A 14,535-nucleotide genomic window follows, 5' to 3' on the forward strand; every position below is an offset into this window, starting at 1 on the left:
GTCGATGGGTGAGGTGTAAGGTAGACGGTGTGGTTCCTCAGGTAAGGCAGGTCAACAACCGTAGAGATGGTATTCCAAGAATAGATGCGGATATTACTATGCCTGCCACGCCGGTGATGCATGTGGGAGCAGGGCGTGTTGCTGCAGCAAATCACCTAGCTAGGCAGTGCAGGCATGCTCAAGCTTGCGTCTTGTCTTTTGATGTGCTTGACAGACGCTTGAGTGAAGTATCTTTAGGTAAGTGAGAACCCATGCAGCTAGCAAGCAGTGAAGTTTTGTGGTCACTGGTGCAGCGGTGCGTGCTGCGTGCCCTGCACCATCAACTTTCAAGGGGTCAGGGCCACAGGCAGGTACCGAGAACCGGAACAGGAAGCGGATTGCGGGGACGCAGACGGCAGGAGCTACTGGCTGACTAAGGCGAGAATCACCTACACGGTCCGGTACTTACAAGGTGCTATTAGTAGGGCGATGACTTGAGGAATGAGGTCAGTGATTTTGGAGTCCCTTCGGGAGGTCATGTCTGTCGCTTATCGGGCGACAGGAGACAAGCATAAGGTACCTTACCTTACAAGATAGGTAGTACGGTCCGGCTCAATAACGCCATCGCTCGTCTGCTAGGTACTCTGCCCAACCAGCGGCCAGCCTAGGTACCTTACCTCCCTTACCTATGGAGTAAGTGAGCACCTTACCTTACCACTTACCTACCTTACCTGATGTCGGCCAAGATAAGCACCTTGGGCTGAAGCGAGCCTGGTCATCATTCATGATTCAGTGCAACTCACGCTTGTCACGTTCGTGTACGTCAACTGCCAACTACCTACACTCATCGGGTGTCCGGCGCATTGCAGGCGATTATCAATAGTTGTTCCGACCATTCATGAGCCCTGGCTCGGCCTCAACCCACCTTCAGGGCACATCAAGATGCCCAAAGACTGCCCGAGATAATCATGGAGCAAAGATCCCCAGCTACTGCGCGCATCTCTTGCCCAAAGACCAATGCATCACATTGGCCGAGAAAGTGCCATGTTCTCCAGAAGCAGCTTGTTCTCACATCACATCTCGCCGCAAAAGGGCCTGTCTGACCTTTCTGGCCTATAGCACGTGGCCTACCTGGTCTCGATCGAATCCACATTGCTTCAAAAAGTCCCAGCCAAGGCTTGTCGCAAGGGAACCTTTGCGGCGAGCCAGCGAGGTGGTTCTATTGGCCGTGGCCTAGGTAGGTCGATGGCGGTGTATTTGGGAAGAGCATTCGACTATTCGAGACTTCAGCTACTGGTCAAGTCTTGCAATGGACAACTCTCTCTCTCTCTCTGGGTATGTGTCTCGATAGAATATGTATTTAGGTGGCATAGTGTCCAAAACATGTCCGCTAGGCCGCCTACCCGATTAGGTAGGTAGGCGGTTCCTCCTCCCCTCCTTCCTCTTCCTTCATTTCTCGCTCATTGCAGGGTTGGGCATCTCCATCAACCTGGCATTAACCTGGCATTGATCCTTGATTCACCACCACCACCAACAACAACAACAAAAACCACAGCGGTCAAGGTCAAGAAATTATTATTTCCCTTTCTTAGCTCGCTTGGAGGTTGCAATTCTCACAAAGCAAAAGTCAACTTAAATTCAACGCACTGTTCCGTACGACTGCTATAGTAGATACTGCAGAATATCCACATCAGCCTAGACGCCTATATCGCATCCTCGGAACGTTGCTGATACTACACCCTGCTACACGGGCAAATCCATAACTTACAGACTCGCTCAACCCACTGCCGGAGCTCCCCCCCGGTTCCCACCTGATCTCTTCATCCGTCTGACGTCTCCTTCCTACTTGGTAATAGCTCCCGCTCGCCGGTGGAAGGCTGTCCTCCCTCACCATCACCCAATATTCTACAACACCACTCGACTCAGACCTGGCTCCTCATCAAGCGGAACATCCAACTGCGACCATTCAGACTTCCCCTCTCCGCGGGCGGAACAGCCGAGACCGGCGAGATCACAACGGAGCACGCCAGCCTACCAAGGACCACTGGGATATTGGATACCCGGTCGCGCGCGTGCGTGCCCTGCAGAGCGGACACCATGGCGTCTCTGATCCCGCTCATCAACGACCTGATACCCATGATCGTTTCCTCCTCGGTATCCGTCACCAAAGCGAGCACCCTCCGCCCTCCCAATGCAACTCTAGATCCCGCTTCTGCGAACGAGGCCGATGCCATTGTAAGCAAAAGCGATAAGCTCTGCGCCTCCGGTAAGTCCAACTCGGTCTAGCATGCCGTCTCCCCTGCCATTGCCTCTCCCTCTTCCTCTATCCGTGGCCTGCTCTGGCATCACGCACCGCCTTTCCCGCCGCATCTCCTAGCTGCCGTAGTCCGGACCCCAGCTTGCCGGTCATAAGGTAGCGTCGCAACCGGGAAATGTGTTGCTGGCCCCTGGGTGACAATGCTCCAGTCGTGCTCGCCATGATCCTGTCAACCCTGTTCCCTCGCATTGTCTTGCGTCTTTCGTAACGCCACGTCTTCTTCAGCTAATTCGAATAGTCATTACTTTGAACCCACATGCGACATCGGCTATCCGCCATCATGGCGAGCAAGGTTAGGACTGATTTTTTCCCCCATTTCAACCCACCATCTCCATCTTACACGATGCCGGCCTACCTATTGTCGCTCCCTTTGCAATGTGTCTCTAATGCTTGCCAAGATACCATTGTTTACATGGCTTCCGGAACCGGCATCTTATTCGTTAGCCCCGGTGCAGGGCAAGAAGTCAAACGACATGAGCTGTCCTCGGGTGATTTTGCCTTCATTCCGTCCTGGACTGAGCACCAACTGTTGAACGAGTCGGATCAAGATACCGTGTGGGTCATTACTCGCAGCGGTTCCCAGCCGGTCACGGTGGGCTTGACGGATTGGGGAGGTGACCGGGCGAAGTGAAGCGAAGTAACCCCTATGCTATCGGTCGGTCGTGGAGATGGACTCTAACCGGTGGTGACTGGCCACTCGCTCGGTGCGTAGCAGCAGCACCATACACTGAAAGATCAGCTTCACAGGGCAAGTGTAGACTGTGGCTACCTCGCGGGAAATCCGCCGGTGTCATGATATCTATCGAGCATCTCTATTTTGCCCCAACATCGCCCCAAATGGCACCGACAATTCGCGTTATAGCACTAGGAGAATCAAAGACCTGCGCGTGGTCCTTGTCTGGGAACCAAAGGATGTCGATGCCTGACCCGGCGGAACGGTGACTCTCGTAACCCATGCCAGATATGGGTCCAGCCTTTGGTACGGCAACGTTACGCCGGTCATGCTCGCCTTGCAACCATGCGGGGTGTCCCGCCTGAACCCCCTCGGCCAAATACCTGGCGACGGCGTGGCTGTCGACAATCAGGTCCAACCCGGACAAGCATACGGTGACCTGCCTCGCTTCCTGCCGCTCGTCGCCCGCCGATTCCGATCCTGCTGTGCAACCAACCAGTTCGTCAGCCCAGATGGCGTTCTCTCTCCAAAAGAAGTATCTGGCGAGACAGTGGGCGACCCCGGGATCCATGCTCGCAAAGTACCACAGCTGCCACTGGTTCGCAGTCGACGGCTTGCGTCGTGTGAAGTTGTAAGCGACGTCGGGCAGGTGCAGGAGGATGCTCACGGGGTCAATGAGCACGGCCCGAGGGATCCTCGCCTGCAGGTCTGGGCATCGCATGGCATGGGTCGACAAAATGGAACCGTACGAATGGGAGACGAGGGTGAATTTGTCCCAAGCGTGGTGGTTTACTATCTGCTTGAGCTGTTTAAGAAAGATGTCCTTGCCGAGCGGTGGGTCCGTCAGTCGGAAGGAAACAGGGAGGATCTCGATGGCGATGACGCCTGTTTGGCCGTGGCCTTTTCTCATAGTGCTGGTGATCTCGGCGAGGAAGCGGACATAGGGCCACAACCCGATGCCGATGCCATGGAGGAAGACCACCGGCAGACCTTCTGAGCGATGGGGGCGGTGCCAGTAGCTCACGTTGCCGGCCGAGGACCGCCGGCTGGCAAACGTCTGTTGGAGACGAGGCGGGAAGATGGCCTTGTCTCGAGGCTGCGCGTAGTACTGAAATCCGTAGAAACGTAAGGAGAGGTGTGTGACGTGGTCCAGAAAGGCCATGATGGCGTACCACCAGACCGAGCGGTACTTTGTATCTACGGAATCGATCGTGAGGCGCAGGCACTTGGCCGGCCCGCGACCGGGCTTCAAGGGCCTGCCCAGCAAGCGTTCACTGCGAGTTACGTATTGTTCCACCTCCACGTCGTAGTTCTCCCCGTCCCTGGCGCTGGCTTTCTTGATGTCGTCCTCGCCCATGTCGAAAAAGGCCCAGAGGAGGAACTCGCGGACGTTGTCACGGCGGATGTCTGACATGTCGGCGCCCAGGAACCACATGCGGATGTAGCGCTCAAAGTCTGGGATGGTGGCCATGCATCGCTCGAAAAGCGCCAAGCGTTCGGCTGGCGAGGATGGGCTGGGGTGTTTGGCGGGTTCTCTCAGGCGCTTGGTGTAGGGCAGCCAGATGAAAAGAGCGTATATGAGTTCTGTGGCTGCCATACATGTGATGACCCCAGCGGTGGTGACCCATCGCGAGGGGAACTGGGTGTAGTTTGCGCCGAGGAAGCAGGCGAAGAGGAGTGCCAAGTAGGGGACTACTGGGTATCGGAGCGGTGTTATGCAGGCGCGTATGAATATGTACTCGTGAAGCGTGCGCCCGAGCATTTTGGTCTGGTGTTGTGTGTATCTCAATGCTGGCTGGTGATGATGATGGGCATGAATGAGAGACGGGCGACTGTTGGTTGCCAATACGAGTGCGAGATGATGCTGAGTTTTGTACGGTAAGGAGAGAGGACTTCACAAAGCGAATGCAGGATATTGGTTAGTTGTTGTAGATGCAAACACGGTATCGCTTCCTCGGCTCGCTGGGTGACAAAGTGAAGAAGTCCTTGGAGTCCTTTTCGCGTGATGTCGAGAATTCGTTGGGGATCGTCTGAATCACGCGGTACGAAAAGTGTAGGCGAACTGCGAGCTAAGGCAGGGGATGGAGGGATGGACCTGCGGTGGATTGGATGACGAAACGAGTCGTAAATCTGCCGGCGCCTTGGTCCCCCCCTGTTTCCTCTCAGTTTGCCTTCCCAAGCGTGCTCTCTTTCCGTCCGAATCATGGCCAAAGTACGGAATAATGTAGGGAGGTACAACCACTTGTAGGTATCCCAAAGACATCGGACCGGCTGGTGGGACATGGAATTTGATGACATGAACATTAACCCCGGGGAAAATCACGATTCTGATTGGCCTACACGTGGTCAAGCTTGAATTCAGGCGTCCAATACCGTTGAATCGAACCATCTTCCCAACGTGACGTTCAAAGAGAGGCACAGACAAGGCACAGACAGACCTGCACAGTTTGTAGCGCGTCAACTCGCCGTGCCGAGGTTTGTGTTCGTGCATCAATGTCAATTACTTTGCAAGAGCCTCATCTTCACATGTTTGGGTAAATACCCATAGTCGCTTTAGTCGCTTTCGCATGTTGTGTTACTGCACATATGCAAGCAATCGTTTCTGCCATGTAGGTCTGACAGTCTTGCCCCAGTCAAGCTAGAAACCGTCCGACGTTCCGCCCCTCAACAACTCATTCTGCCCGAATGCCCTTCGCGTTTCCTCTCCGAGTACCTCGCGGCTGCTTCGACGCCGGTCTTCAAGTCAGCGTTGGCGCCGTCCATGTCGCATAATCCTTCACGTTCACATTGACAGTGCTGCGCTCGAGGATGGATGGCTTGGTCGTGGAGTTGAGGAGGAAGTAGCTGATGTACTGCGTCAACTCGGCATTCTGCCCGCTCGGGAACTGGCAGTGGTTGTGCCCGCCGACGAGAGAAAAGCCCATGTTCTCCGGCAACCCGAGAGCCTGATAGATGAGCCGCCCGGCCTTCATGCAACCCGTCGTCGACACCGGTCCCAACCAGTCAATGTCATTCTCGGCCACGTAAAGCCCCCGCGGCGCCACGAGCCCGGCCAGCAGGTGGTGGTCCTCGGGGACCTGAGACGACCTCGTGGCCCACGTGTTGAACAGGCGAGAAAACCAGACGTTTTCCCCAACAATCTGCCCCGACGTCTGGATGTTCTTGCCTTTGCTCTTCTCGCTGTCCGAGATGCGCCAGCACGCAGCGCCCCCGGATCCCGATTCTTGCGGGATCGTCAGGACGATCCTCTTCTCCAATGCGCCGACGACGAAGGCGCCCTTGCCGTTCCTCGAGCAGCCCGTCACGCCGAGCCTCTTGGTGTCGATCCCCGTCTTGCCATCGCCCAGCTGCTCGAGGCCGTCAATGATTCGACCGACGCCCCAAGCCCACGCCGTCAAGGCACCGGCGCTGTGCTGCTGCCCAAAGAGGGTGTAGAACAGGCCCTGGCCTCTGCTGCCCTGGCCGTTCTGGGCGGCGAAGGCGTCGTTGCCAAATGCGATTTGCCCAACGGTGCCCGGGATGGGAATGCTGGCGCCTCCGATGCCGATGATGGCGGGGAACGGGCCGGCGCCGGATGGTTTGGTGACGGAGGCACTCATGCTGATGCTCTTGGTGCCCACTGTCACCTTGATGTTGAGGGTTTCCCCGGAGAGAGATGCTTCGACCTTGTCGGGCGGCGGGGGAAAGTCTCCCAGCTCGTACTGCTCCAGCGCGTTCTGGATCTCGGTTGCTCGGCAGGCCCAGTCAGCCTTAGTGGTGACCTTGGAGCCGTCAGCGAAGGTGAAGGGGTCTGGCAGCTTGGCGTCGTTGATGGCGGGGATGTTCGTCTTGGCCTTGCCGCAGTCGGCCATCCGGACGGAGATGATGTCGGCAGGCATGGCCAAGGCAGTGCCGGCGAGAAGAATGATGGCGATGCGCAGAGCCATGTTGATATACGCTGAGTTATTTGATCTTGGGTTAAAACAGAAACGTGCAGTGTCCTGAAGAAGCTGATGAAATTTCAATGAGACAACTTCTTTCTTGAGATGTCTCTTCTTATGCTGATCATGATTCGGGGCAACGGATGTCTGTGAGTGGAGACCTGGGGGCCTACATCACTTGCAGCTGATGTCCATCATTTGGATAATGACGGGTGTTTCCTATGAGCCTCGAATTAGCCGGCAACGGAAGCTCACGGGGTTGCTCTAGTCAGTTGTAGGCGAGCCCTGTGGCACATCTTTAAGCTTGCTCAACTTCTGCCGCCTTCCCCGCCGGCTACTGTCTGGAGACTCCTTCAATATTTCCAAGACAGCCGAAGATATGGCCCAGATTGGATCAGGATTCTACGGTTGGCTCTTCTGGTTTAGTGCGATACCAAGAAGCCAGTAAAAGCTCGGCCGAGCAATGACCTGCACCGGTTGAATTGGGACGGTACAGACAGCAAGCAGAGCGAGCCCGGCTTTAAGAGTTGATACCTAACCACCTCATGAATTGAAAGTTTGGGGGGTTGTTGCAGTGACGCAGGATTTTGCTGCGACAAAGCCGGCGGCCGGGGCCGAGATGCACCGGGCGTGCGGGCCCGATTGGCGGCCGTCCACCAACGGCCCTGTGGGGCAGCTTTTCTTCCACCACCAGCAGCTATCTGATTGGCTAAACTTTTTCCTGAGCCCATCCGCTCCGTCGCCCGGCTGATTCTCGATCTCTTACGTCTTTCACCTCCCATTCTCAGTCCACCTTTGCTCCGCGAACCGACGCTCAATCTCGGCCCACGAGCCCATCCCTACCGATCCCCAGCCAGCAGCGACCCAATCCTCCTGTCGTCTGCGCGCCGCCGCCCTCCGCCCTCCGTCACAGAGTTTCGAGTCCCCGAAAACACGCCGATTCCGCATGGTCCGCGTTTGAGAGAAAGAGAGAGAGAGAGAGTCCAGCGAACATCCTGTTGCCGCCGCCAACCAGGCCCTTTCTTCGCCCCAGGCCGACATGAGCGCAGAGCAGAGCAAGAACAATGCGGCCAGCTCCCAACTTGCTCTTGCGCCCTCGCCAGCTCGATAATATCTGTCGCCAATGCGTCCGGAAAGCCTTCGGCGCCGCCACCCCGCGGGGCGGCAGCAGCAGCAGCAGCATCAGTATCGTTCCTCTGTTGTCGATCCCGAGCCGGGCCGCCTCTACGACGGCCGCGAAGGCGGCCCCCGCCGTGCGTCTTAGTGCGAGCTACTTCCTCTCCAACAGCGTCCTCGACCGCGCCAATGTCCGGCCCCGACCCCTCGGCAGCCGGAGCTCATCAGCTTCCGTGGGCCCCTTGTCGTCTTCCTCCTCGACCGCGCGCTCCGAGTCGACGGCCCCCATTGACGTAAATCAAGACCTGCCGCATCGTCGTCGACAGGCCGCGAGACGCAAAGCCGCCGCCGAAGCCGCCGCCGCACCTTCCTCGTCCTCCTCTACCGACGTCCTCCCTTCTCAGGATGCCTCCTCCGCCCTCACGAGTGTCGCCGCCCAACAGCCCGCCCACTCCGCCCGGCGCATCTTCTCCATCCTCCTCTCCCTATCAAAGCCCCGACTCTCTGCGCTCGTCGTCTTGACCGCAATGGCCTCTTACGCCCTATACCCCGTTACCGACTTCCTCTCCCCCGCCATCACCGAGTCGCCCTCCCTGAGCCCGCTGACGCTCCTCTTCCTCACCACCGGCACCGCTCTCTGCTCCGCCTCGGCCAACTCCCTCAACATGCTGTACGAGCCCAAGACCGACGCCAAGATGTCGCGGACGAGGAACCGCCCCCTAGTCAGGAACCTGCTCTCCACGAGGGCCGCCGTCCTCTTCGCCGTCACGACCGCCTTCACCGGCATGGGCGCGCTCTACTTTGGCGTCAATCCGACGGTAGCCTTCCTCGGCGGCGCAAACATTATCATCTACGCCGGCATGTACACCCCGATGAAGGCCATGAGCGCCGCAAACACGTGGCTCGGCGCCGTGGTCGGCGGCATCCCCCCGCTCATGGGCTGGGCCGCCGCAGCAGGCGAGACGGCCTCGGGCGACGGGTCCTGGCGGGAACTCCTCTTCGCCAGCGACGGCAGCTCCATCGGCGGCTGGCTCATGGCCAGCTTGCTCTTCGCCTGGCAGTTCCCGCACTTCATGGCGCTCTCGTGGTCCATCAGGGAGGAGTACAAGGCGGCGGGGCTGCGCATGCTCGCGTGGACGAACCCGGCGCGCAACGCGCGCGTTGCTCTGCGGTATAGCATCGTCTTCGTGCCCATCTGCGTGGCGCTCTGCGCGGCGGGCGTGACGGAGTGGAGTTTCGCCGTGACGAGCTTTCCCGTCAACGCGTGGCTGACGCGCGAGGCGGTTCGCTTCTGGAAGTACGAGGGCCACAAGGGCTCGGCGAGGGGCCTGTTCTGGGCCAGTGTCTGGCATTTGCCTGTCGTCATGGTGCTGGCGCTGCTGCAGAAGAAGGGCATGTGGAGCCGTGTGTGGAATAGCGTTGTTGGCATGGACGACGATGACGAGTGGGAGGAGGATGATGAGCTGAATGAGATGCCGGTCACGTTGCCTGTACCGCGAGATAGGTAGCGGACGGGCGAGGCTGGTTCGCGTGTCATGTGTAGAACTCGGATGTATGATAGTGTTGCTCGTTTGCCCTCGTGGGAACCATCAATACCCATAGTGGTGTCCGGTCTAGATTTCTGGGTTCAAGATAAAAAGACCCCGCTCTGTAAAGCCAGTGTTGCTTATAAGAAAAAAACAAAAGCGCCGGTGTATATAAAAAGTTGATTGCATATTTTCCCTTTGTTTTTTAAGTAAAAAGAAAGCATTCCATTGGCAGTTTCCTAGGTTCCTCCCCTCCTTTTTTTTCAACCTGGTCTCTCTCCTCTGGTATCTCTATAGATGCTAGTATACAAAAAAGTAATCACGAAGCCTTCCCACTTCCAAGTGCTATTCTGATCATTCGTTCGTCATTATACGGCAGCAACGATTGCTCCCTTTGTGCTGTTCATCCATCGCGCAAAGTAAGGTAACTTGTAAAAGAGTGCCCAAGTTTCTTACCTATATCGAAAATTGAAGCCATATTTAGGTTAAGTTGAATACCCACGCAACGCCGAAAACACCTCCTAAAACCCTGCAAAAAAGCAACGCCATGACCCCGAAGGAAATTGAGAAGAAAGAAAGAAAAAGAGAGAAAAAGAAGGGTGAAGAAACCCTGACTCTTGAGGTGAATAGGAGTCAAGTCCATGGAGAGGACACATCGTGTGAGCCATGCAGTCACATGGGTTGCTGCTGGCCGCCGCCACCAGGTCGGTTGATGATGGCGTCGATCCCCATATCCACGCTCGGCAACCTCTGGCCGTGAGGATGAAGATAAGGGCTGGGAGACTGCGACTGGCCGTGGTTGCCGTATCCGCCGTTGACCGAGCCGTTCGAAGATACCGAGCTGGTGTATCCGTGGTGGGCACCGGTGTGGCCGTAGCCGTACTGCGCGGCGTGCATTGGCTGAAGGTGGTGGAGGGAGGCGATGTAGCCCGCGGCCGAGGCGCTGCTGCCGCTGGCGGAGTGTCCAGAAGACACAGTTTCCGGGCTACTGTAGGACGCGTCTAGTTCGTCAACTGGGGTTAACCCTAGGCCGCTGATGCCGCTGTCATCGTCATACCCTGGTGGTAGTGGCTGCCCTGACTCTAGGCGCTCCCGTCTGGCCCCGGCGCGGGCCGCGCTTTGTAGGTTCTTGAGACCGTTCGACATGCACTATACATGGGCGCGAGGTTAGCCAGGTTATCATGTTGCTGTAGGAGGGTTCCATCGTACCTTGGCCTCGACGACGTTCCACTTCTCTCCCGTGCGAGCAGCAAGACCAGACCAGATCTCCTTTCTCATGCTCATGTACTCCTTGGCCAAGCGTTCGTGCTTGCGGTTGTCCCAGTCGTCGGCTCCCTTGCGCTCCATCAGGCGCTCGTGACGTTTTCTGCACGCGTTGGGAGTCTTGTTGGGGAAGTAGGTCATCTGGATCTGACCCCAGTTGAGGCCCTGAGCGCGGGCTGCGAGCAGCTGCTGGTCATCCTGGGGAGTCCAGGCCCCCGAGGAGGCGCGATGTTGCATCGGGGGTACGGAAACCGGGGGCGCAGACACCGGGGCGTAGCTTTCGTACGTGGGCTGCGGCTGTTGCTGCATGGGGGCCGAAGAGGACGGCAAGGTGTAGTAAGCCGATTGTGGCATGGCCATGCGTTGGTTGTACATGGCGATTGGGTTTGCTGCGGGAGCGAGAGAAATTGGCATCTGGTTGCCGTAACGGTTGTGGCTCGAACTGGATGCCCGCGTGTGTTTGGGCATGATAACTCGGGAAAGTAGATATCGAAAAGAGTAGGCAACCTGGAGAACGAGTTGCCCGGTATATAGTGAATGCGTGCAGATTACTGATTAGACTGCAAGAAATGAAGCGAGTGTCCCGTGTTGATGGTTATTCTGCGCCTCGCCTGGAGGTGTTTTATGAAAAGGCCGGTAATGGTTATATGGCGGCAGAATGGAGCGAAAGGAGGTTGGCGGACTGAAGGAATCTAGAAAATCCGACTTAGGAAATATGATGACTATGACGAGAAAAGGAAATAGGAGAGAGGGAAAAAAAAGGAAACTGTTGTGAGATGGAGAGAACTGTCTTGACAAGCGAATTCAAGGTCAAAAGGAGGTCGATGAGCCGGACACTGGGCCTGACTTTAAGCAATATCACAGTCGGCCGCGGAGACAAAGCGACACAGAAGCGCGGTTGCGATGGGACCAGGATCATGGAATTTTGAAACAGAGCAACTTGACTGAACGAGACCAAACGAGCTGCCAGAGCTCCCATGAAACCCGTCTCGTGTGTCCAGAGAGACAGAAAACGAGTCCTATTGCTGCAGACATTGGCCAGACGTCTCCTGGGGATGGGCGTCTGTCTGAAGTTGGGCGCGTAGAACTGGCCGGGTCTGGAGGGCGGCTACAGTAACCCTGGGGCATGATCGAACGGGTTGCCAGGGTCCCGAAGAAGGGAGCAGAGAGCTCAAACGGGCAGAGACTGGGGCCGGAAAGAGGATTGAAGCCGGTAGAGATAGTGGGTATGAGTAGGCGCCAGCCTTGCCGCGCTCGCGATCCCTATTTGGAGGAGGTTATCGGCCGTGTTAGAGATGGATCATGCCACGACATGCGTGGGGTCGGACAAGTCGTCCCTCATAGTAGGTAGCGAGCAGACGGGGCCAGCTTCGAACCTCTATTCGTAGACTGTTGGAACGGTCCGCAGCCCCCACGACCGCGGCGGAAGAGCCAATAAGGCGGGAGGCGGGAGATGAGGAAGGATAGGCGCATTGCATTGCGAGCGCGCGTTAGGTGGCACCGTGGGCAAGGTGGGTTATGTGGTAGATGAACTAAGTTAAGACGGTCAAGACCAGGAGACCTGTGGCCTGCCGTTGAGTGCGGATACTTGGTAGTATCCGAAGCAAGGGACCACTCTGTCTGGGGTCCGATCTGCAACCCGATCGACGAAGATGGGGCCAGGAGACGCGTCGCGAAGCGTATACTCGAGAGGGAGCTCAGCTTCGTCCGGGAACCTGACAGGAGTTGCAGGAGATTGCATGAAGATGCCATAGGGCACGTATAAGCATAAATTCCGACTTTGGCATGAACCATTTGGTTTCGCTAAGGTCAGAAGTCCAGGGCTGGATACCAATGTGTATGTCCCAATGTAAGTGAGCGAGCGTCAACAGCATGAGGTGGGAAAGGTGAGGTAGGGGCTTGGGAAAGCAGCAGCATGGAAATTGAAGGTTAAGGTAATTAGACGCGCGCCTCGAAGGCTGAGTGGGACCGTTCATTACCAGTGGACCTCGATGAGTGATAGCCGGGCCTTTGAGTGGCCAGGAGTGGAAATAGAACCACACTACGGATACGGATAGGTAAGGTAGGTGAGGTAGGTACGGACAAGGGACCTACGTAGTAAGGTAACATGTGCTGCTCATGGGTCCACAGCGGGCCGGTGTTTCTCCACAGAAACACATTCGCGGGGCGGCGTGCCCTTTCTTCCTTTCTAGAGTGTCGCGCAAATTATCTAGTGTAGAAGCAAGGAATCCAAGGCTCGCCTCGCAAGTCTCCATTTGTGTCCCTCTCTATCGCTTGCAGAACCAACACATAGCCGGGGCCGTATGTATGCACTTAATCAATGTCAAACAACCCTCCAAGGAAGGCCGCATCTGCAAAGCAACCTCCGCAGCCGAGCGCTTGTTTCTCTCCTGACCCGAAGACGACCTGAACGACGGCGGAAACGCCAAGTATACAGACGCTACCGATCCGCACGCCATGCAGGATGATCAATCGACTCGATATTCGAAGGGCAGTGAAGCCCTAAAGATCGCCGTGCCGTGCTGTAGGTACGAGGCTGCTGCAACGTCGTCTAACATACACCCTTGGTCATGGATGGAAAGACGTCGAGAATGGCCACTTGTTTCTTCCTGTGCGACGACAAATTCGCCAGCCCTCAAGCTGCCCTGAAGTCAAGGAGCTGGATTCGACAATAACAGTCGCCCACCCTATCAGGTATCTGGCGATGATATGAACAGCGGCTCCCAATGCTCGATGTTGTTGAAGAATAAGTGACCTGCGGAGCCCTGGACCAAAATATCTTGATGTACACTGGGATAGTAGACATGTGTCTTTTTGAGAGTGATTGGTGAATCGGTGTTGTTGAAGTGAGTTTCGATTCGGATTTACCATTTGCGCTCCCGAGTTTACTCCGCATCAAGACCATCTACAGGAAAGACTTTGGTTCGTAAGGTAACCTCGAACTTTCGCCTCAACTTCTACCTGTACGGCCAATGGGTGCGAGCATTGAAATGCCGGTGGCAAAGTGACAGAAGAAGCCAGCCGGGCTACCAATAGCTCGGGCACGGTCCATTTAGCAGCCCTCTCTAATCTTAGTTGCGCAGGGCTTGCCGATGGACGAGTAGTGTCCCTTCCAATGATGATGACCTTGCAAGTCGTCAAATGATTACCCTTCTATTAGCTGTGTGTTAAACGACGATGCTCAGAGACAAATCTTCAACTTCCTATCTGTACTTGATAGGAAAGCAAGTTAGGCACCCTTGCCGGACATGGCTTGGGACGAGATGTGGCTTACACCAGGATCGAGGCACCACAGGAGGGGGCTTCCAATAGCTGGCTTTCAAAGAGACGTAATGCACCAGCTGTCTCATTGTAGCTGAATGTGAGCTACAGGAGCGTTTCAGCCATGTCGGCGACAGCTGGTGCAGTGAGATCCAGACCCTGTTTCTTTGTTATCGGATGAGGAAAGAATGCATAGCTTATGGGGTAAAAGATCTTGTGGCTGCGGCTCCCACCTTGGCTCAAGAAGAAGTGAAGGGCCAAATTTACCCCTCCAGATCTGCAGCGGAAAGCAAAGCTAACAAAGCAAGTCAAAGGCGGTGGGACCAAGCATTCAAAAACTGTCCAGTCCGTTCTTTCCACAGACGGCCGTTCGGCGAGGCGAAACCTGGGTAGATAAAACCGATTAGGGGAGACCCCTGCTCTCGCCTACTTTACCTTCTAGTACTTCAACACTCCAACCCAAATTGGGCTTACTCCAAT

At 56.2% G+C, this 14,535-nt stretch overlaps 5 protein-coding genes across 5 annotated transcripts; 2 read left to right on the forward strand and 3 right to left on the reverse strand.

Annotated features, from left to right (window-relative positions):
- Positions 1 to 1,373: 1,373 nt before the first annotated feature.
- CORC01_00137 (cupin) lies at positions 1,374 to 2,927 on the forward strand (the record flags this gene model as incomplete). Its single annotated transcript, XM_022611795.1, has 3 exons — positions 1,374 to 1,390; positions 1,836 to 2,245; positions 2,695 to 2,927. Coding segments are annotated over 3 exons (660 nt in total), but the record flags the coding sequence as incomplete, so codon positions are not given.
- A 181-nt stretch (positions 2,928 to 3,108) lies between these two features.
- Positions 3,109 to 4,731, reverse strand: CORC01_00138 (uncharacterized protein; the record flags this gene model as incomplete). The annotated part of the gene is made up of 1 exon (XM_022611796.1): positions 3,109 to 4,731. One exon carries the CDS (start codon positions 4,729 to 4,731, stop codon positions 3,109 to 3,111), a length of 1,623 nt encoding a protein of 540 aa, XP_022481801.1.
- Positions 4,732 to 5,707: 976 nt separating this feature from the next.
- Positions 5,708 to 6,895, reverse strand: CORC01_00139 (Cip2; the record flags this gene model as incomplete). Its single annotated transcript, XM_022611797.1, has 1 exon — positions 5,708 to 6,895. The coding sequence occupies one exon, from the start codon at positions 6,893 to 6,895 to the stop codon at positions 5,708 to 5,710; it is 1,188 nt and encodes a 395-aa protein (XP_022481802.1).
- Positions 6,896 to 7,953: 1,058 nt separating this feature from the next.
- Positions 7,954 to 9,513, forward strand: CORC01_00140 (protoheme IX farnesyltransferase; the record flags this gene model as incomplete). Its single annotated transcript, XM_022611798.1, has 1 exon — positions 7,954 to 9,513. One exon carries the CDS (start codon positions 7,954 to 7,956, stop codon positions 9,511 to 9,513), a length of 1,560 nt encoding a protein of 519 aa, XP_022481803.1.
- A 690-nt stretch (positions 9,514 to 10,203) lies between these two features.
- On the reverse strand, positions 10,204 to 11,262 carry CORC01_00141 (myb family transcription factor; the record flags this gene model as incomplete). The annotated part of the gene is made up of 2 exons (XM_022611799.1): positions 10,204 to 10,680; positions 10,741 to 11,262. The coding sequence occupies 2 exons, from the start codon at positions 11,260 to 11,262 to the stop codon at positions 10,204 to 10,206; spliced, it is 999 nt and encodes a 332-aa protein (XP_022481804.1).
- Between the last annotated feature and the right edge of the window lie 3,273 nt (positions 11,263 to 14,535).

This window comes from Colletotrichum orchidophilum (assembly GCF_001831195.1).
Source record: "Colletotrichum orchidophilum strain IMI 309357 chromosome Unknown Scaffold_1.1, whole genome shotgun sequence".
NCBI lineage: Eukaryota > Fungi > Ascomycota > Sordariomycetes > Glomerellales > Glomerellaceae > Colletotrichum > Colletotrichum orchidophilum.